The sequence below is a fragment of the Podarcis vaucheri genome (genome assembly GCF_965113315.1).
Source record: "Podarcis vaucheri genome assembly, chromosome: 4".
In the NCBI taxonomy this organism is placed as follows: domain Eukaryota; kingdom Metazoa; phylum Chordata; class Lepidosauria; order Squamata; family Lacertidae; genus Podarcis; species Podarcis vaucheri.
In genome coordinates this window covers 30,672,991-30,696,842 of record NC_138762.1, presented here as the reverse complement: position 1 = coordinate 30,696,842, position 23,852 = coordinate 30,672,991, and the positions used below count along the sequence as shown (strand labels likewise).

The following is a 23,852-nucleotide window of genomic DNA, read 5'->3' as shown; positions in this document are numbered from 1 at the left end:
CTAGGCTTAATATTTAAAATTAATTAAGGGAAGAATTAATAAAGAATTAATCAGCACTTCACACTAATACATTGCTTATGCTTAATCTCTTGATGCAACTATTGCTACTAATAACCCAAAAGCATCTGAATCCTAGAATGGAAGGATTACAACAAATGATGTGCTGGCTCTATATTAGAATAATGTCATCAAGAGACTGGAGTATTACAGTCTATTTCACACACACCAGTCTTCCAAAATACTCCAGTAATATCTCTATCTATTTCATTGACTAAACTCCACTGCTCTTTGGAGAACTTCCCATATATTTTATTTTTTGTGTGATATATATGAATAAATATGATGAAGAGTAAATTATACCAAGCCTTCAACAAAGAAATGATTCATAAAAATTAAACATGTTACAAGTTCCATTATTTTCAGGATGAGAGATCTAAGCCTTCACTCAACTCCCTAATGAAGGAAAAATGAGAAGTGCTTAATTTTGGCAGGATGCTACTCAAACTAAATATGTTCAAACAAAATGTGTAATTAAATGCAGCCTAGAACTGTATCATTAAAACCTTTTTGTTTAGATGTTCAATAAGAAATTAAAGCTAAATCCCCATACCATTTCATATGTGGTACTAGGCTGCCCTCCACCATTAATAAAATAAAATAAAAAAGACTCTTCCTAGCTAGCTCTCACAAGTGTTGACTGTTGCCTACAAGGGCTACATATGGAAAGAGGAGTTAGCCGGCAAAAAACTCCTATACAATGAGTAACGCACAAAAAAAATGGGTGAGGAAGATGCAAAACGTGACTAGATTATGATGCCCTTAGCTCACTGTGTAGAATCAGATGATAAAGACTAGAACTTATATTTAAGCCACATGCAACCATTTGGCCATCAGAAATTAAAGCAGCAATGTTTTTGCCCACACTCTAAAGGAAGTAGATATCTCAATTCTGATCTGAAAAACAGCAATAATGCTGAATGGAATTTGTTCCCAGTAAGAAGAACTGTTGATATGTTAGTTTCAGACTTGAAATCAGGGAACGACAACATTGTGGTGCTCACCTGACTTCCTGGCAACCAAGTCACTGTTGCTTACCTGGAAGGAGGGCAAGGGAGGGGGGGTCAATGTGGTGCAAACACACTAGCAGGAGCATGGGATTGGTTCCAACAGCGTGTTAGCACCACATCAATCTTCCTTCTTCTCTGTAAGCAGCAGCTGTCAAGAGATCAGGTGAGTTCTGCCACCCCACTCCACTGTGCAGTACTGACTTCAATGATGGCATGTATCCATGTCTACAATATAAACAATTTTACCCATATTCTATCAATTCTGATGGTCCCAGTAGACCAGGGATATGGAGCCTATGGTTCTGCTGATGTTGAACCCAAACTCCCATCAGACCTTGCCAGCCTGGTCAATAATCAGGAATGCTGGGAGTTGTAGTCCGCACCACTTCAGCGGACTATGTTTTCACTGCTTGCATAAGCCATAGAATTCACCTTAAATCCAAGGTTGCAATCCTAAGCACGCCCACTAAGGAATGAACACCATTGAACACACCGGGACTTAATAAACATACATAGGATTATCCTTAATCTCAGAATGAAATGTTTTAGAATGAATTAGCAGAGCCCTAATAGCATTTCTTTTATATAGTTATGTGAATTAATTCACAGTGATATACTCCAAAGCATTTCTTATATGAAAAATTCCTCATTGAGAACAACTGAATAATTACAATTTTAATATCACTGCATTAATTACCATGGCAACTATTAAGTTCTGTTAATAACAGCTATGCTCATTAACTAATGAAAAGTATCCCCTAAACATTAGGCAGCTCCAGTCAAAAAAATGTATAGTCTGGAAGGTTGGATTTATAACGAACATGAAATACAACGCCAAGCAGGAAGTAACATGGAGAACATGACTGTGTCTGAGCAGTGTGAGTCTAGGCAGAGGACTTCATTCCAAGCGCAAGTAATTTAGGCACACACTACCCACACTAATTTGTTCAAATGTAAGAATTTATTGTCAGGCATTTTCAACTACGGGTTGTAAATAACCTGCCGGTCAAGTGCAGTTAATGGCTAAGGTTATGAGAGTATTTCAGAAATGTTTACTGAATATTTTAAGGAGCACCATTTACTCACAGACTTATTTAGCATATAAGCAATGCCTTGTGAAACTTACGTAATTCAGAGGCAAAAAAATCCTCCCTTTCCTATTTTGTGGCAACAAAAGACATGAAGTGGTCATGCTGTAGGTACAGGGGCCTGATAGGGCCATCCTATGTGACTGCAACATGGGATGTGGGCCTAGCACCAGCACTGGGCATAGTGGGGCAAGCACGAGGCCCCATGTTCCCCAGACAGCCCCCTATAGCTTGCACAAGTCACCAACATTTATTTTTTATTTTATTTTCTCTTTTTCTCATTGATATATTTATATAAAAGATTTCTCATTCGCCCTTCATTATAAGGTTGCTGGGTTAGTACAACCATTTAATCATATAACACTTAAATCCAATAAAACAATTTTAAAGAAACCAAAGGATGTACATGAAACAATAGAGGTGGGCCCACAAAATTCACACAACTTTAACTGCCAAAGGACAGGGTAATGAGGTGCATCGTCAGCAAACGATGGGAATTATAATGAGGGTTTTGATGCACTTCTATGGGGAGTGAGTTCCACATTTTGGGAGCTGTCACTAGGCACTAATTGTTATTCTGAGCCATGGAGATCTTTTTGAATGATAACATTATTATCCTTTTTCCGTAATGTGATAAAATAGCAGCTACAAAAAATACAAATTGTAATTCTAAGCTCTTGCCACCCACAGAGGACAGTAGCTCCTCCCAGCTCTCACTCTGGAAGACCATCATTTCCCTGCCTCTCACTCAAGGTCCTGGCCAGGGAGATCTTTTTCAAGAGGGGATGAACCACTGCCTCCTTTAAACATTTTTAGAAAGTGCTGTTCAGTTCAGCAATGTGAAGTGAAGGGCAGGTTATTTCCTCCAAATTCCCCTGGGCCCTATGTTGGAAGGAACATCTGCTCAGAGCATGAATAGCATGGATTGGGCAGAAAGGGGGCACTGGATGGGAATATGGGAGATGTGTCCACATCTCCCATCTACTTAATACCCCATCACATATTTAATCTTAGTCGGTTGGAACAGATTTTGATTGGAGGGAGAAAACTCACACTACCTTCTTTTACCCTGCATCTGCTCCAAAAGTTTGTTTGACCAAGCAAAGCAGACATTAGGGTCTGCCTTACATGACCAGGCGATTAAAGAAGTTGATAGTGGGAACAACAGCCTTTACTGATTGTCTCCTGAGTTTGCAAAAAGCAATCCAATTTACTGTGTCTATTGCTATACTAGAATAACTGTTCTTGAATAAAGAGCTTCCAAGCTCTCTGAGAACTCTAGCTCTTGAACTCTAGAGATCACAGCATGTTCAGCAGGGTTCATTGATCTTGATTCATATGCCAACAGGGGTGACTCAAGAATGAGAAATCACCCCAAATATTATTGACACCTCATATGTTTTAATGTTGGACCTATTCATGTAAAACCATGCACATGGAAAGGCAGGGTAGAAATATTTGAATAAACAATAGCTACTGGGACCTGTTGTATAATGGAGAGTTCTTGCTCATGGTTCTAGCTAGGCATTAACTTCAACGGGTATAAGCTGAGTAGGATTCGTGTTGAATACTGCCGGCTTTGGCTAGTGATGGACTAGGTAAAGGGACCCCTGACCATTGGGTCCAGTCGTGGCCGACTCTGGGGTTGCGGCGCTCATCTCGCTTTATTGGCCGAGGGAGCCGGCGTACAGCTTCTGGGTCATGTGGCCAGCATGACTAAGCCGCTTCTGGCAAACCAGAGCAGAGCACGGAAACGCTGTTTACCTTCCCACCAGAGCAGTACCTATTTATCTACTTGCACTTTGACGTGCTTTCGAACTGCTAGGTTGGCAGGAGCAGGGACCGAGCAACGGGAGCTCACCCCGTCGCGGGGATTCAAATTAGCGACCTTCTGATTGGCAAGTCCTAGGCTCTGTGGTTTAACCCACAGCACCACCCGCGTCCCTAGTGATGGACTAGTTCGTGTTTAAACCTCACAGTGGAATATATCAGATGCTTAATCCTACATCCTTTAATGAAGGTTAGATTATGGAGGCGATATGGTGATGGAGAGGAATCACCTACTCCAATATGAGAAAGACTGCCATTGCCTGGCAAGTGGCCAAACAAAGCTATAGCTAAGTCTGCACTACCAAATATGCAACTTGGTGATGGTTCATGTTTTTAATTATATCTCCTTTGAATAAATAAGAAAATATTTTGTATATGCCACAAATGGCAAGCTTTAAAAGAACAATTAATCTGTTCAATAAGAGTAAAATTTATATCCCATTAGTGTTAAAAAAACACACCATTAATCTGAATACTTGAAATTTATGTTGTACTTTTAAAAACCCAATAAAACTCTGTGCACCTTTACTTTGATTTGAAGATTGTTTCGAAGGTGCTTATTGGGGGAAGCTGAGATTCTAAAATCAGAAGCAACTGGGGATTAGGAAAAAGCAGTAGGAAAAAGGTAATTATAGTCAATTATGTTACAGTATAATCCTAAATTCCATGACAACATTATTTAAGAGTCTGAGACAAACACAAAAGCAAGAAAATTCATAGTCAAGGATTAAGCCTTTCATAGTTGAACACTACGGGGTGCCCCATTAGACCAACATATGGTGTCTATCTTTTGGATTTTTAATCCTTAGCCTCAACACATAGGCTCTTCTACATTTATCATATAACCTCGGCATTAGTTCTTACCTTCAAAAATAATTTCATATCAACACACACTATATTTCCTCTTAATTTTTATCATTTAATTATAATTACGTTCAGGTAAAGATGGCTACGTTTGAAAGAGATTAAAAGAAAACCATTGCTTTAAGAGAAAATTACGCCTGCCTTGCTCTTCCCCCAATCCTGTTGTTGCGCTTCCAGGAGCTAAGTCGTGGCTTGGCTTAGCATTACATGTGAGCCCAGGCTTGTGATTTGTCTCCCCTAAATAGAGCATGCGTGGTACGTCAAGAACCTTGTCCTCCAGGCTATTAAACATCCACATAAAGCTGCTGGGAGCTGCCATCAGGTGTGTGTCACCAATATGCAGATGACACCCAGCTCTAGCTCTCTGTTCCACCCTGCTTGATTACAAAATGGGGCGCTTCAAAGTCGGAATCAGACTTCATAATTATAATTGGGCTACATTTTATTGCATTTTCAAGGCGGTATCCGCATGAATAAATTGTGCCAATAGTACTTCCCCCCCTTCAAATATAGTGGACATTATGGTTTAAATGCCTATATTTTTAGGAAGCTGGACAACTCAGGATGGCATGAACATCCCAAAAAACTATGGCTGCACTGAACACTTATGCTACCACATGCACTTTTGGCTCCGCAACAGAACTTCCCTTCCCTCTCCTTTCCCCCGAGTCCCCAGTTTGTCCCCCAAATCTGCTTTGGAGTGTTTGGGGAAACCCCTGAACATATTTAAGGGGTGCATGGGGGTACAAAGGGAGAGGCAAGTTCCAATCCACAGCAAAAAAGTGCTTGAATTAGGGGAACTGGTGATTTGTAAACTGCCTATTACTTCCTATTAGACCTAGATCTAGAGTTGATGAAACCCTGGCTTAAGTCTAGGGGTCTAAGTGTCTAACCATCTTGCCTGGAACATGAGAACATAAGAAGAGCCTGCTGTATCAGGCCAATGGCCCACCCATCAAGAAAGGCAGCCTAGGAACTGGTAGGGCCTGCTACCACTGATGCCAAGAGAACGAGCAGATACAATGACAGAACATCATTTCTGTGGGTGACAAAATGACAGAAAATCGCAGCTGCGATATGCTTCATATTAACTGTTTTGTCCGTCCAACTCAAATGTGGTAATCGTGCATAGTCTGATGAAGTAGTGCGTGATTGATTTCCTCCCTATCAATGGAGGTGTATTTTTGTTGCTTTCCCCCCTTCCTTGTCTATTCATAGTGGATACATCCACCATGCAGTAGAGCACTGGGATTCACCTGGCTGTTCTTCAGAATGGCTTGTTTACTGATTTGCATTTCTAAGCCGCTTAATATTTTAAAAATCCCTAAGCTGTGTACATTATCCATTAAAACAAAAAGGTAAAGGTAAAGGTAAAGGACCCTGGATGGTTAAGTCCAGTCAAAGGCGACTATGGCGTGTGGCGCTCATCTGATTTGCAGCCGAGGGCGCCGACATTTGTCCACAGACAGCTTTCTAGGTTCTTGTGGCCATAAACCGCTACTAGCGCATGGAGGACTGTGATGAGTGCCAGAGCCCACGGAAATGCTGTTTATCTTCCCGCTGCAGCGGTAACTATTTATCTACTTGCACTGGTATGCTTCTGAACTGATAGGTTGTGGCAGAAGCCTGGCCAGAGCAACGGGAGCTCACCCCATCGTGCAGATTCGAACTGCCAACCTTCCAATCGGCCAGCCCAAGAGGCTCAGTGGTTTAGACCACAGCGCCACCCTAAATACACCCTAAAGCCAATAAAAAAGATATCAAAGTTAATAAACCAGGTATCCACACACATAAATCAGGGTCCAATCTTATGGATCAGAGAAAGCCTTGTTGATTTGGTTACTTGATCTACTTGCTCCACTGCAATTTCACTTCTTATCATGGTTACCCAGAAGCAGGGAGCCATCTAAGTGGTTACAGCAGAAAAAATTTCATGGATGAGGATTCTGTAATTCCACGTTTCATAAAAGTAAAAAATGAATTTGGATTTACAGGTGAAAATACTGAATGAACAGGAGGCGACAAAAATACTTACAATGCGAACGAGCCAGCATAAGGTACAAGTAGATGTTGAATAATGAGTGTTATAATGATAAGGTGGAGTCTGGTCATCTTCCCATGTCTCATAGCGCTCTGCATAAAAGACTGCTCTCTTTGGATTCAAAGCACCGATGGGCTGCAAAGAGAATACATATACATCACTATATGAACAGCTGGAGAATGCTTTGGAAATCTATATCACACTTTTAGTTTGCATTCTTTAACAAGGATTCACCATATATGACATTCAGCAGCCCGAATGTTGATAATTCATACTACAATTTGTTCAGACTGCTTGAGAAGGAGTAGGAATTTTATTTCAGAGGCTTGAGTTACTAAACACTTGACTGCTTTAAAAACCAAAAAAATGTATATGGCATAAGTCTGCAAAAGTTCAAGACCATTTCAAAAAGGGTGGGGGGGCAGGGGGTAGTTTCCCAGTGAATTTAACAATATATTCTGGAAATATACATCTAAACCTACATTTCAGATGCTTTCAAACCAAAGTAACGTTACTCTTGTCATTCACCGTAATGACACAGCTAATGAAATGTGACTTCTGTTCAGGCAGGGTACTTTGTAATGCGCATTTCATGATGAAAAGATTTTACACAGAAGGCCTTGTGGTGTTTGGTGATCTTAAGCAGAAATTCTTGAATATGTACACAGTATGAAAAGACAGCAGCCACTTCCAAAGACGGCCAGTTTTCACATAAAGAAACGTTCTCAAGAGGGAAAGGCAGTAGACCCCCCCTTTACTTGCCTATTTGTGCTAAACAGGAAAGCCCCAATTCTAATTCTTCCTATAGCTATTGCTGCAGTGATATACTATAGAAGGCAAACAGTGGAAGATTCCCTCCAGCACAAGAAGCTCAATTCATGTTACCAAACTTTTATTTTCTTTTTGCTTCTCTCGCAATTCCTCCATGTTTTCTCCCAAAGGGAACAACCAAATACGCAACTCTACTCACGTGCTTTTCCTTTTCCTTTGCTAGAGTCATCTTACCACTTTAGCAATCTGAGTGTCATAGGAGGAGCTCTTAATAAAAAGCTAAGAAATTAAGTGGGAAGTGATGGATCTAACCTGCCCCCGGCCCACTCAGAGTCCCACCAGCTGCTCATCTCCTTTTCTGCACATGGACCTGTCTCTTTGCTCTCAGACAAGGAGATCCCTAGGATCCAGTGGTCCCTCGGTTGGCTTTCCCCGGAACTTAGGATTCCTCCCTAACTTAGAAGTCAAATGAATACAAATAAAAAATCTATTTCAAAGGACCCATAATACATCGCAGGTGCACTACAAGTGCACACCTCCAGAGCGTTACAAATTGCAGACCCAGGCGTCATGCGCCTCTGTGAAGTGCCAGAGCTACTGATGCAGATGCACCCTGGCCAATCACTGCCATAGCCACTGGACTTGGATCAGGCCTGATGGCAGCTGGCTGGGAGAGCAGCTTGGGATCCAGCAGATCCTAGGCCAGCTCCATCCCATCCTGTCCTCGTGAGGTCCCATTTGGGGAATCTGCTGCTGTGCTCTGCCGGTAGGGTACCACAAGAGCACTGAATGAGAAGGTCTGAGTCACTTGCGAGGCTGAACTGGCAGGAGCAAGCTGAGGGGTTCCTCCAGTAAGTCCAAATCCGATTCCCAGCCCAGCAGTAGCGTTTCATAATCAAAATATAAAATAGCCATTATACTTTGGTATATATATTTTTTCCTTTTATCATTCTTACACAATAATTGCTTTAAATATGTGCACCTCTTCCTACTTACTATGTTTACCTCAGAACCATAAATGTGTTTTATAGCGCAAACTCCATGTTGGGCTGCATGGTTACTTATTCATGCCTTAAGTTCATAGTAGCAAAGTGTGTATATCCCCCAACCTAAATCAAGGTGAATACTATAAAAATAGAGAAATAAAACATATTGACAATAGAGAATGAATCAAATGTTTATTCCTTTAATTCCAGATTCTTTTGAGGTAGGTATCTGTTAAATAAATAAAAAAATTAAAAAGAATAGAATTGCCTACCATTTTATAGGGGTTCTACCTTGTGGATAATTATAGCTTAAGTCAATGTTGTACCAAGATTTTGGCGTCGCTAAACATTTTGATTGTTTAATACTTTGCTTTGTCAAGGGTATGCTAACAGCTTTCTCATGTGTGTAAAATATTTTAGTAATCCCTCAGGATCTGGCTTATCTGATGCAGATTGCACTGCAAGACCTCACAAAACATTCATGAAAGGAAAGCACGACCCATTTCTTAATCTTTTCCAGGCATCTTCCCAACTACTGGAACAACAATAAAATAAACATTTACATTTTTTTATTTTACTCAGGTTTCATAGGCTACTCAAGCTTTTCGGTCTTTTATAGTTCAGTATGGGGTACGGTAAAGGCAGGCCAGAATTATTTGGGTTGTTTGCACAAGATACCTTCAGTAAAAATATTTGCTTAAATAATTATTTAGTGTAGAAATAATAAATTGGCCTTCCTATTGATATGACAAGGTGCAAGATAGGTATGAAATGGTGTGATAAGATTTTGCAGTTTTCGCTATAGCTGCCAGAACAGCTGCTGAATCTGGAATAATATGGCTTGAAAGAACAAACTAACATTTTATTCAAATATGTTTGTGATTAGTCTTAACAGGAAAGGAATGCTGTCTAGTGATCACAGCAGGGATCGGAATCATGAGAGGAGAGGTTCACTCCTGGCTTTGATGGCACGTAGCCTTGCACACAAAAAATACTAGCATGTTTCCCTGTTTCATGACCTCTACAAAAAAGATACAAGTTCTGGGTATGAAGTTGTTTTCACTGCTGCTTTTAACTGCTGCCTTTTATTGTGATAGGCCTTAGTCCAGTGTTTCCCAAAGTACTTCCCCCATGGACCACTTGAAAATTGCCAAGGATCTTGGCAGACCACTTCTTCTGCATACTGTAGCAATTGTAATGTGCTATGATAGATGCTGTATAATTTTATTCTATTTTATTTGGCTTCTTGTATTTACTTTATATTGTGTTTTGTTGCATTCCATAGAATTCACACTGTAATACAATGAAATATAATGTGAGAATTAAAGGAAGCAATAAAAATACAATTAAAAAAAATCATTATGACTATTCAATGCGATGGATGTGCCAGTTCCCAACTTCAACCTCTAATCTACAGACACCCTGCAGACCACCTAAATGAAGCTTGTGGACCACTGGTGGTCCACAGACCACAGTCTGGGAACACTGCTTTGGTTGGTTTTATTGTACTGGGAAATTGCCCTGGGATACATTTTGACTAGAAAGCGGAAGAGACATGCTCTAAATAAATAAAATTAAAATGAACCCATAAATTATTTATAGACAAGTATTGTGAAATCTAATGTCAAGTCAGAAATGTAGGGAACAAGGCCCAATACCCTCACCGAAGTACTTAAAAGATGGATGTTAGATTTAGAACTACTGTGGATTGCTATTTATTATTAATTATTATCATTATTAAATTTATTACCTGCCCTTCACCAGCAGGTGCCAGGGCATATTACAACAATAACTAACTAACTAACTAACCAACTAACTAACTAACTAACTAACTAACTAACTAATAGGAATAGAGTGGTTGTCCCTTGTCCTCACTGTTGTTTATTATGACATTGGAAATATTGCTTCAGAACATGAGAAACAGGGAAATCAAAGGTATTGGGGTGGCACGTAGCGTCTATAAATTAAGGGCATTTGCTGCTGATGTGCTGTTAATATTAGAACAACCTTTGGAGAGCGTTCCCAAAGCCTTAGAAGAAATTAAAAGGTTTGGAGAAGTGGCGGGTCTCAAAATACACTCAGATTAAACCAAAATTTTGGGTAAAAAACATGGATGAGCAGCGGAAATATTTTTTAGAAAGGATGTCTGGTTTAAAAATAGGCAAAAAAGTTAAGTATTTGGGAATTTGACTGACAGTAAGAAATCTTAACCTTTTTGAAAATAATTATATTAAATTGTGGAAAGAGGTTAAGAAAGAGTTGGAGATATGGGAGAGAATGAAACTCCCTGTTAGGTAGAATCTCAGCCATTAAAATTAATTTACTGCCTAGAATGCTGTTTTTATTCCAATCAATTCCAATTGTAAACAATTTAAGCTGCTTCAAAGAATGGAAAAATATATTTCTAAATTTATCTGGCAGGGAGGAAAGCCAATAAATAAATATAAAATTATGATAGATACAAAAGAAAGAGGAGCTTTGCTCTGCCAGATTTGCAAATGTATTGTGAGACAGCCTGTTTGTGCTGATTAAAAGAATGGATTGTATTGGACAATGTAGAAATCTTAGAGGGTAATGACTTAAAATTTGGTTGGCATTCATGTCTCTGGTATGGGAAGGCTAAAATCTATAAGAGTTGTATGAACCACATTATTAGGAAGAATTTGAATAGAGTTTGGGAGAAATATAAAAAATCTGCTGGAAATAAAAACACCTTTATGGCTATCTCCCATTGAAGCAATTACAATTAAGAGAGATAATATGGACAGACAATGGGTGACTTACAGGGAATTGCTGAATTTTACGGGGGGTGGGGACGGACCCAAACTGAAATCAATGGAAAGCTTAAGAAGTCAAGTTACTGACTGTTTGCAATATCACCAGTTACACGACATATTAGATAGAAAGAATGGATTTCTAGACCAAAGCTCACAATTTGAAAAAGAACTCTTACAAAATAAGGATGAACTTTTGCCTAAAATGTATTATTTCCTACTAGAATGGGAAACAAAGGACGAGCTTGTTAAATAATCTTATGGGGTCATTCAAATGTATTCAAATAAGCATAGGATCTCCCAGTTTAGTTGCTCACATTTCTCCTTAGTGACAGGCACAGTAGAGAATGCACAAAGAGGTTTACCCCTGAGCAATGTCTAAACAGGACCACAGTATGATTTCTTTTTTCTATAGAAGCAATTCTTATGACTCTTCTTCATTAAGGAGAGGTTCAAATTTTTTTATTATTATTATCTATAACTGTGATTTGCTATTACTTATTGTGATAACAATATAATGGTGAGACCGTTCAGATGTTCTCCACGTGTAGAAGCTATGCATGGAAAAAGGGGACAGTGTGACTGTCTTGCTAGCCCCACCGGCACTGGCCCTGCCCTCTGTACATCCATGAATAGGCATCCTAAGAATCAGGAAACTGCATACGCTCGGGCAATTAAAAATGGCTGCTAACACTGGAGAAGTTGACACCTCCCCTCCCTTCCCAGAAGAATGTAACACCATGTCATAATATGCTTCTGCAGTGGCACTATGGGTTGGCATGCCTCCAGAGAGCCCAGGAAGTGCCAAATCTGTTTTAAAATATGCTTTATAAGCTGAGGGAACGAGAAGGGGAGAGGGGAACCTCTGCCGCTGGCTTTGTAAGTCACCTCCACAAGGTTTAAAGATACTGTCCACTGAAAACGTAGTGTTTCTTTCCGCCCCCTAAAAATGTGCCTGGAAATATTCATTCAGGACTTGATTATTCACCGTAGGCAAAGTGTTTCTAAAACATAATGCTATTAGAATTAAGAGTGTTACTTCTTACAAATTATAGGTTCCAGGCAATGTAGTCATTTTGTAATTTATGTACCATACTGCAATTAACAATGATTGCTGAAACTAGAGCTGTCAGCTGCTCCCCCCAAAAAAAATATTCTTACTGATATAACAGAAGATTGCTGTTATTTACTTCCTGACATTCCATTTGCCCAGACTCTTTAGTCTTCTGCAGAGAAATACAGAAAACACTGCATAGATGTACTTGTTTACCATTTCGCTGGCCAATTTATTGTAGGATCAGTGGATCCCACTGCGTAGTTCCTCAAAGTCAGCATTCTGCTACCAACAGGGGCAAGTGGATGCCTAAAGGCACTCATTGGGAAGGCAAGGAGGCTGCCTTCATAAAATCTTATAGAGTTGGAAGGAACCCAAGGGTCATCTACTCCAATCCCCTGCAACATTCTGCTGTTGAATGTTCCCAGCCTCTTGTATTTAGATAAATGCTGCTTCTGTACACCTGTAATTTCCTTTCGTAGAGGTCAGTTAGCATCTCTGTTTGTCGACTGCCACTTGCTTGATTACTCTCAGAATGGAATCTCATGCAAACATGGTAGCGCTTTAGAATCAGCATCTTAACATTTTCACATCTAGCTCATATCTTTTGTCACTGAAATAGCTAGATAGCTAGCTAGATAGATATAGATCGATAGATAGACAGATAGATAGATACAGTGGTACCGTGGGTTACATACGCTTCAGGTTACATACGCTTCAGGTTACAGACTCCGCTAACCCAGAAATAGTACCTCGGGTTAAGAACTTTGCTTCAGGATGAGAACAGAAATTATGCTCCAGTGGTGCGGCAGCAGCAGGAGGCCCCATTAGCTAAAGTGGTGCTTCAGGTTAAGAACAGTTTCAGGTTAAGAATGGACCTCCAGAACGAATTAAGTTCTTAACCCGAGGTACCACTGTGTGTGTGTGTGTGTGTGTGTGTGTGTGTGTGTGTGTGTGTGTATGGAGCTTAGACAGAATTTCTGCTTCAGTCTGTTGCCTGATCAAAAACATTTGCTTATATTAAGAACTGCTTGCTTGGAAAAACTCACACTTCCATGCATTCAGCTGTGTTATTACATTTATAAACCTTAAGGCGGTATCACTTCCTTCTCTTTAAAGCAGCACAGTAATTTAAGAAAGTGGTTATGCTTATCTTCTGCCAGTCAAGCACTTTGTGCATTAACAAAATATAATTTTTCCCTTCGGCAGATGGGCGTGTGTGATGTACTTCACATATGTCAATATTAGTAGTCCTCCCCAGTAGGTGATGGAGCTACTTTATTTAGCAGGGTGCATGATTGGAAGTAAAAGGGGGGAAAAACCCATTTACACTTTAATGAGTAGCGACAATGCAGCATGTCAAAGTCATGTACTCATTGCACTTTAGGAATCAGCATTATACAATTTTGCACAGGAAAACCACATTAAAGTACCACTCTTAAAGGAAATCTAGCATACCATAAAGGTTGCAAAAATACTCCTTGTATGAATGCCTAGTGGCATTTTGTACAGGAAGGTCCAATCAAGGTGAAAAGAAGCAGATCACCTGATGGTTTGTTAGTGCAGAGATAATATATGTATCTATGACAGTCTCTTTCATTAGCTTTTCAACTTGTCAAACAATAAATGCAACCTTTGACCTCGTGTATGTCTTGAATAAAGCTTGAGAAGTCTGAAATATCTCACTGGTAGAACACCTTGATTGATATTTTGGTTAACTTTTTAAACTTTCAATTAAAATACATAATTAAATATGAAGGAAGGAACTATGACAAATGCTGCATTGTAAAGAAAATACAGTGCAGTAATTGTTCGCTAAAACACTGTTGGTTAAAGTGGGCAATTGGATATATTGAACAAAAAACAGAAGCCGCATTTTATAGCTGTCAATTTTGGACTTTTCTTTACAGCAACAGTGAAATGCCTTGTATATTGTCCTGATTTCTAGGTCCTTAATGTTCCAAAGCACTATTCCCGAGGCTGTTTTGACTAATTATAGAAATAATTACCTACTTTGAAAGTACATTTATAGGTCACTTCCTAGAAAAAAAAGAAGGAAGGAAATTCCTTGTTTTAGGGCAAAAGTGCACAAAAAAAGAATATGTGTACGCATGTCTATGTATTCTAAACCTTTTTTTTCAGCATTTCTAAACCACTTAACAGATAAAAATGCAATAAATAAAACCCAGTAAAACAGTGTTATAAAAACAGATAAAAAGAGGAACTCAGTAATAACAAGTCCAATCTTAAATTAACAAGGCAAATGACTGGATATTTGTTGGATTTTAATGAATTACTCCTTCAAACTAAACTTCAAAAATTGCCAAGAACTGTGAAAGCATTTAGAAGTCGCCTTATTCACTGCTGTACTTTTTAGCCCAAACAGAGAGGTGAAATTGACAACTAGTAGTCAAAATGCACATTCCTCTTTATACAAAACTAGAATCCCTTACACTTAAGAGTATATAACTAAACATCTCTGTTCAGTTCGATGGAGCTTTACTCCCAGATAAGTGTATACAGTGGTACCTCAGGTTAAGTACTTAATTCGTTCCGGAGGTCCGTTCTTAACCTGAAACTGTTCTTAACCTGAAGACCACTTTAGCTAATGGGGCCTCCTGCTGCCACTGCGCCCCTGGAGCACAATTTCTGTTCTCATTCTGAAGCAAAGTTCTTAACCTGAGGTATTATTTCTGGGTTAGCGGAGTCTGTAACCTGAAGCGTATGTAACCTGAAGTGTATGTAACCTGAGGTACCACTGTATAGGATTGCAGCCTGTTTTGAAGTGTCTGTTTTAAAATATGATTTAAATTAAGCTGCAGCCATTTAACAAATAATTGCCAATTAATTCAGTACTAGCAATAGTCTATTGAAGTTATTAGTCTAGGTCCAAAGAACTGGATCCCAAGGGTACTTTAAACTTCAAATTTTTGTTTCTTGATTTGCAGTCCTTCATGCTACATTTTCACCAACTGGGACATTCCGAGGTGGGGGGGGCGCGGTCTGCCCCGGAGGCCATTCCAAAGGTGGGGTGACAAAATGCCAACCCCCAATTGGCAGCACCCCCCGGGGTGCGTGTCACGACCCCTGTGGACAGTGCACCATGCCCCCTGGGATGCGCGCCATGCCCCCTCAGACGCACGCCAGTTGCTCCACCTCTGTCACCAACAGGGATCCCCTCCCCCCGCGCCCAAGGCTCCTGGCCCTGTAGGAGTAGAAGGGATTTCCATTCCTATTTTGGTGGGCGACTGAAGCCTTTTCCCTTCTTGCAGTGAGCATCTGGCTCCCTAAACACTGCTACACATACATCTATTTTGGATCCAACTTGACTTTGAGATTGGGTGTGGTGTGGTAAGTAAAATTCCAATGGTGCACCCAGCCACAAGTAATTTTCTGGAAGATGACCAATAATATGATAATAACTTCTGCATTTGTATAGTATTGTTTAATTCCCAAAGTACAACACACAGCATCGCATCGTAAACTAGGCCAAAGTCATTATACCCATATAGGGATTGAGGACTAAAGCAAATGAGCGCATGGCTAAAATGAGGTTTCAATTGGGGATTTCCTGGTGCACAACTCATATTTGTAGCCATACACTTTCACCAGCTCCATTTTAAATGCAGCGTAAGAGTTGCAATGCATTTAGGCATGCTTTAAGCCTATTGAAATTCATGAGCATAAATGGACTTTGATTATGTTTGCAGTATTTTAAGAATGGTTATCACTAGAACAGAAACATTCATAGTTCTATACAGCAATGACAACTACACCTCTTGGCACTTTTACATGTGCTTCTCCTTGCATGTGCTCTGTGCCATGTAATGGCATTTACACATCTCTGATAGGTGCATATTTGCGACAGTTTCTTCCAGCCAGCAGTTTGCTAGATATTGGACAGGACTTTAGCAGCAGCAGCACAAATCCTTTGAAATTGGCTGAAGCTGATGTCATCAGTATTAGTATCATGACATAGTATCACACTTAAGATATTTTAATAGAATCAGCCTGTTCTATTGCAGTGAGAGGAGTTTATCTTGACAGAGATATACGTATGTATGTAAATTAAGGTTACCAGATGTCCCCGTTTCCTGGGGACAGTCCCCAGATTTACAAATCAGTCCCCTGACAAAATCCATCCCCATCAACTGAAGTTGAAAAGTGTCCCCGGATTCATTGAAAAAAACCTGGTAACCTTAATGTAAATGTATATGGGTGTGGGGGTTTTGGGGTTTGTGTGATACACACAAACACACATATACACACGCTCTCTCTCGCTCTCTCTTTCTGCCATAAGCTAACAAGATGGGAAATTAAATTCTAACCTAAGATCACTGTGCAAATGAAACAATACAAATCATGAGGATAATACAATGAATAGTACAATCCTATTGTATTACTGTAATTTATTTCAGTGATAATTATTCCCTAGTTAAATGTACACAGGAGAGAAGCCTAAACAGAGCAGCAGCAACACCAACATCAACAAAATCCAAAGCTGCAGAGGAAGGGAAATAAACATTTTCTGAAACTTTTTAAAAACATAAATTGAGCAGGCTTATTGGATCTTGCTGGTGAGAGAATACTGTAGCACAGAGTGATCCTCAAAAAGCCCTGTTCCTGATAGACTACAATCCCATAGCAGATAGTGATGGCACCTGATTTTTAACACCATGATGAAATTAAGTCTCAGATAGGGAAAATACATTAAACTTCATTCAAAAATTATTAAAACAATAGGAAACTCTATCTGCCTTCTGTATCATAAACTATTTGGTACAGTAGATGTGCTGCAGATGTAGCAACCATAAGTTCATTTACAACGTATCTTAGGTTATTTTTTCATAAAGGATATTAATTTAAGCAAATCAATGCTTTACATGTACAAGAAGCAACTACCAAAATGCAGAACTGTTTGGGACCTTTTAGTGAACTCAGGTTCTTACAAACAGCAATAACTCTTTAGGAAATACAGGGAGTTAAATGTTCTGGTGGACCACATTCCTCCAAAGGAACAGCACATTACACTAAGTATTCTTGGACACCTGCACACATGCCAATTCAGTGAGTCAAAGCTGACTCATACATTACCAAACTTTCTATTTCCTCTTACACCTATCCACTTTTACTTGGTTTCCATCCAATTTTCAGGTTTGGCAAGTCTCATTAGCTTATGAAAACTTATGAAACCATAATCAGAAATACAGTTAGGGAACCAAATTAATTTATCTGTTTTTATAAGAAGGATTTTATTTCCCTCTATCCCAGCAGGTTATGAATTAATTTCTATTTGTTTTTGTGTGGTCTAGGAAAGCACATGAAAAGTGTGCTTCTCTACACAGTTGGATCTAATGAAAAAATTCCTTATGGATCCTTTATAACTTTTTCACACTGAACGTAATGCAACTGTGATAGTTCAGTTGGTAGAAATCTCAGGGCCATAGGTTAAAGCCCTACATTGGGAGAAAGATTCCCGTGTTATAGGGATTGGCCTAGATGACTTCATGATCCCATCCAACACTTCAAGTCTATGATTCTTTGAATATTCACACTAAGCGATTACTGCTATGAGCAATTTTGCTTAATGATAGTGTGTCTTGCGTTGATGACACTGTTATTGTAATTTAAAAGGTACAAAAAGAATATGCATTCTCAAAATCTACTGTTTGGTTCCCCTCAACCCAACGTTTTAAACCAATTGATTAAACTCAAGTGCAGGCCATTAAAACTTGCTAAAAATCTTGCTCTACAGACTGAAATCCACCACTTAACACCAATATCCTTGCCTTGTCATTGGGAATCTTGCATAGGCCTCCCTAAGCAATTACAAACAGGTGTAATGGGTTTTGGGGCACCATCTTCTTTAAAAACATACATGCTGCTTGAAATGATATGTTGCTTTCATTGTGAACCTAAATAATAGAGATCCTGCCACAGATCCTTTTATGTTGCCATCCATTTGTCTTGGGAGACCCTGGAGGAGTGTGCCTTGGGGAGCGAAGTCAAACCGTTGGAGAATTACAGTGTATGCTGTGGCTGTGGAGACCGATACAGGAGAGGCACATCCCCTTACATAGTAACAAGTAATGTTACTTTTCCTCCAAGAAGGGTGCTTTTTCCTTTCATAAAAATAATTCCGACAAACAAGTAGCTGAAACATACCTTTGAAAGATCTCTGAAGTTTCCTGGCAAGGTTAGATCCAACTCCTCTGATTCATAATTTGTTAATACCCATGGAAATACAGGGTATTGGTTTAGATCATTATATGTACGTCCTGAAAATGGTGGAGGGAAACGTGGAAGATATGGAATGGTTATTAAACAGGACAACTGAACAACTGATAAAAAACAGAATACACCAATCAGAGATTTTTCTTCACATCCGTGTAATATCACATTCTGAATTTCACCTATTTTGAGAAAAATAGCTACACAAAACAATGGGTCAGTGTGTCTGGCTGCTAACTAGAAGGTTGGTGGTCCAAGCCCACCCAGGGACAGCTGTGGGCAGGATTCCTACATTGCAGGGGGTTGGATGAGATGACCCTCAGAATCCCTTCCAACTCTACAATTCCATGATTCTATGAAAATTATAGCATAAGCAGGCTACCATTTACATATATTTTATTTGCATCCAAGTTCTTTCCATGTAGAATAAACATGCATTGGGGGATGTAGAATCACAGCAGCAAACACAGTATACATGTGTAAACTTTCTCTTCTCAATCAGGAATCCTGACCCTGGGGTACCTGGTTGTGCAAAGAAAGAACCTACACACAAACAAATTACAGTCATACCTGGGGTTACAGCCGCTTCAGCTTGTGTTTTTTCGGGTTGCGGACCTCCAAAACCCGGAAGTACCGGAACGGGTTACTTCCGGGTGTCGGCGGTCGTGCATGCGCAGAAGCGCTAAATTGCACCTTGCGCATGTGCAGAAGTACTGAATCGCAACCCGCACGTGCACAGGCGTGGGTTGCGAATGCTGCGGGTTGCGAATGTGCATCCCGCATGGATCACATTCACAACCCAAGCGTCCACTGTATATACATGTAAGCTCCGTGCAAAAGATCCAATGGACACGTTGAGATCAGAATGAGACCACTCCTTCCTCCCTCAACAGCCATTCACTCTACCCTGTTTGGTCACTTGCAAAGGACTTGAATGCAAATCTCAGATACAACACCCTAAGACCTGTGAGCATCTCCAAGCTTAATGCAGCTCACAACCCCTGTTTTGCAGCCTGTCATGTATATTAGACACAAGCACACCCTTTTCTCAATCCTAGGGAGGCATAAAATCAGACCTTTTCTTTGCAAGGTAAGCTTAACGAATTGCAGGTTATACAACCTTGCATTCTTTAGCAACACCTCACACATTTAGGCAATTACAGATAGGTAGCCGTGTTGGTCTGCCATAGTCAAAATAAAAAAATTCCTTCCAGTAGCACCTTAAAGACCAACTAAGTTAGTTCTTGGTATGAGCTTTCGTGTGTATCTGAAGAAGTGTGCATGCACACGAAAGCTCATACCAAGAACTAACTTAGTTGGTCTTTAAGGTGCTACTGGAAGGAATGTTTTTATTTTGACATTTAGGCAATGCAAACGTTTTAGCACTCTTGATATGATGTAGTTCCATCAGAAGAAACAGTTGGAGAGCCCATGTTCAGGACCAGCACACAGACAACGGAATCTGCACCGCTTACTTTGTGTGTGCATCTGTTGGGGGAAAGGAACTTGCTTCCCTTACTCTGTGAGACATCAAGCATTGCAGTTGCCTGCGGCACAGCACTAAGCCAACCAGGAGAGGTTTAAAAAGGAATTTGTTTCCCCCCCATGCAGTCCTTAGTTGTTTGTACATAAGACTTTTCATAGATTTATTCCTTATCCAAATAATGAATTGTAGAAATGCAAGTCTCTATTGGTGTATGTTTAACTTTACTGAAGGAGCAGATTTTCCTTCAACTAGGCTTATAGAGATTAATGTTAAAGGCTGAATATTAAATATTGCAAGCCTATGACACTAATCTACTTGAACAATAAAAACTGAGGCACAGAAAATGAGATCTCAGAAATACTGGAATATGTTTCTTCATTAAAAATAACTTTTTAATTAAACCATCCAATTTAATGTTTTTATATGGCACTTCAGTCTTGAAGGTAAAGTGATGTAGAGACAGCTGACAAAGAAATTATAACTGCAATTCCTTGGTGAAAATGTTAATGACAGCAAAATATTGTTTAATTAGATGATTGCAGCATCTGGATTAACACTCTTTAAAAGCGATGTTCCTGTGCTTGTCTACTTCTTCACACTTTACAGACATTTTGTCATCTCTAGGTCATTAGGAAAGAATTTTTAATGGTTTTTCTAGATGCAAGCAGTTCAAGTTACATCTAATTAGATGACAATAATAAGCCCAACACATGCAGTAGCTAAATATATACATAATTAACCAGTGAGGGCTTGTACATCACAGAGTAAAAAAGTGGAAAATGCTAAGTGGAGAGGGAAGAAGTAGGGCTGAATTCGTTACCTGAATATGTCAATTTTCTACTAACATGTTAAAAATACTTTCCATCCGAAAGAAAGAGAATATTGTTCACCCTTTTTAGTGTATGATTTTCAGCTAACTATATGTGTGAATATTCATTTTTACTAATTAGAGCTTTAACATTTTATATGTTTTAGTTAAGAAATACTTTCCACTTCTTATAGAATATCATTTACAACCAAGTCTGCATGCTCTTCTTCCACATTCATTATTTTCTGTTGTGACATATGAGGTATATTATTTTTTATTTTATCTATATCTATATCTATATCTATATCTGAAGCATGATTAACATGCTACCTAAAAACAGATGCAAGTATTGCAGTGAGACATAATTCTGGCTGCTAGACTGAACTACCTGACTCTTCCATCTTTTCCAGTGGAAGGATCTTTTATTAATATTATAGTAATTAAAGTGAGAGCGTACTGTTCTTTTTAATTGCTTATTACATATAGCACCTTTCATTTTCTAGTGAGAAAAGTGGTGCTGAATCAGTAAAAGTAGTGATTTCTCCTTCTCCTCTCTATAAATCAGGGGATTCCTGAGAATTGTGCAGAGTCAGAATTTTATAAATAATTCTGACTCTGCTCAATTCTCAAGAATTCCCAGTCAGGAAGTCCTACGTCTACAAAATGAAGACAAAAGCCAGGGGCAGGCAGAGTATAAAACTTAGACTGACTGATAAGTAGCAGAGTGCCATGTTTACCTTTGGAAAAAGAAAAAGAAACCACACAGCGCTGTAAACATGATGAAATATGTCCAGTGACAAGAGGGGCAGAGAAGAGGTGAAGACCTTGGGAGCAGAACGAAGTAGAGAGAAAGCAACTGGGTATGCTTGTCAAAAGAAGAGCTCTCAGACTCCGAACAACCATTTTGACTGCAAACTACAGATACAGTTATGGAAGTCTTACTTTTAGCAACTTCCTTGCTGGTTTGTTATTGTTATTTTATTAGTGAATAGATTTTGAAGTTCTTTGATTGATTTAGAGCATTATTTTAAAATGGATGAGATTAGTATATGAGGAACGTCTGCAAATCCATTAAGATTAACTAGAGTGCAATCCTATTCTTATTTATGAAGAAGCAAGCCCACAATGGGGCTTACTCCTAGTTAAATATGTACAGGATTGCAGCCTAAGCCCCTCTAAACTCAGTGGCACTTACTTCTGAGTAGACATATACAGGATTACACTGTAAATCTCCTAAAGCTCTAATCTGTAAACGTATTATTATATTCCTATTCTGCTTTGTGAACAGATTAAGAAAGACTCATGTAGTGAATCTCATTTTTGCATCAATAACTTCTATTGAGCTCACTGAATACAGATTTAGATCTGGTCCCTAACCATTATTACCATCCATGACAGCTATGTTACTTACTCCTTTATCATCAAAACTTTATTTGATGAGGAGTGTAACTGCATCAAGAAGGTGCTTATCTCCCTCAAACAAATGGATAGGCAAAAGGAAGGAAGAAGGACTAGCTAGCAGTAAATGTAACACATTTTTGTTTTTAAAGGTATCCACAGAAAATCCAGAATCCATGTCAAGCTAGTTAGCTTAATGTGTATGGGTAAACTGGTGGAAAGCATGAATGAAGGAAAATATCAATCATATAGAAAAACAAGTCTTGCATAAGATGAAATAACATGGTTTCTGCATATACAAGTCCCATCTCTCTCTGTTAAATAGAGTTCTTTGAGAATGTTAAGCATGTGGATAGGAGTGTATACTAGAGATGGATGGTTTAGCCTATTTCATGTGTTTATTCATAAATTTGTTCAGTCCAATTTCTGCATTAATCTGTGGATTTTAAAAATTTAAACAGCTGTATGAAAATTCATATATACATACATATTTTGTCTCAATGCACTCGTTTCCAAATACAGATAGGTAGCCGTGTTGGTCTGCCATAGTCAAAATAAAAAAATTCCTTCCAGTAGCACCTTAAAGACCAACTAAGTTAGTTCTTGGTATGAGCTTTCGTGTGCATGCACACTTCTTCAGATACACTGAAACAGAAGTTGCCAGATCCTTCTATATAGTGAGAAGGTGGGGAGGGGTATTACTCAGAAGGGTGGTGCGAATAGGAGATTGGCAGATAGCTGAGATAGCTGAGATGATCGTTTCCAAATGTATTTGATCCTAAAATATATACTTTTAAATTGATGTCGGTGTGTGTCTTCATTCAAAAACTGTATCATTAAATTTAGAGGTGTAAAATCTGAAGAATTACATTCTGATCTGTATATAATTCTAAGAGGTGCAAATTAGGTTAGTTCACTTAAATATACAAACCAAGCAAAATTATCCTCCATCCCTAATGTTTACTTGGATTTTCAAAAAGCTTTCAACAAAGTCCCTCTCCAAGGCACTTAAGTAAATGTAGCAGTCATGGGATAAAAGGGCAGGTCTTCTTAGACATCAGTAATTGGTTAAAGAACAGTAAGCAAAGATTTAAGACACAATGGACACTTCTCACAGTGAAGGGATGTAGGAAGAAGCGTGATCCCCAAGGACCAGCATTTTTAACTTGTTTGTAAGTGGCGTAGAGGAGGGAGTGTCAACCTTTTTGGGCCCATGGGCCCATTTGCAAACCAGATAAACTATTGTGGCCACCACAAACTATTATATTGCCAACAATATAATGCATCTTTCAAGCTTATTTTCAGCTAAGGGAGGGGACTGTTGGGCACCAGAAAACAACCCCTGTCCTAGAGCTAGGATGAGCAAGAGGGCAATTCAGTGTAAGTGAAAATTGATGCACAATGGTGCAAAAAATCCTAATTTCACATATACACTTTCTGAGCTGATGGTGATT

The 23,852-nt window shown here is 39.2% G+C and overlaps 1 protein-coding gene across 3 annotated transcripts in view; it reads right to left on the bottom strand.

Moving 5' to 3' along the window:
* The window catches only part of NBEA (neurobeachin), a 353,050-nt gene that overhangs the window by 59,491 nt on the left and 269,707 nt on the right, over positions 1–23,852 (bottom strand). For all 3 annotated transcript variants that reach the window (XM_082221535.1, XM_082221536.1, XM_082221534.1), the window contains 2 exons: positions 18,641–18,753; positions 6,885–7,025 (listed from right to left, as the gene is read on the bottom strand). In XM_082221535.1, the coding sequence (XP_082077661.1) occupies positions 6,885–7,025; positions 18,641–18,753 (254 nt within the window). The remainder of the gene's footprint in view (positions 1–6,884; positions 7,026–18,640; positions 18,754–23,852) is intronic.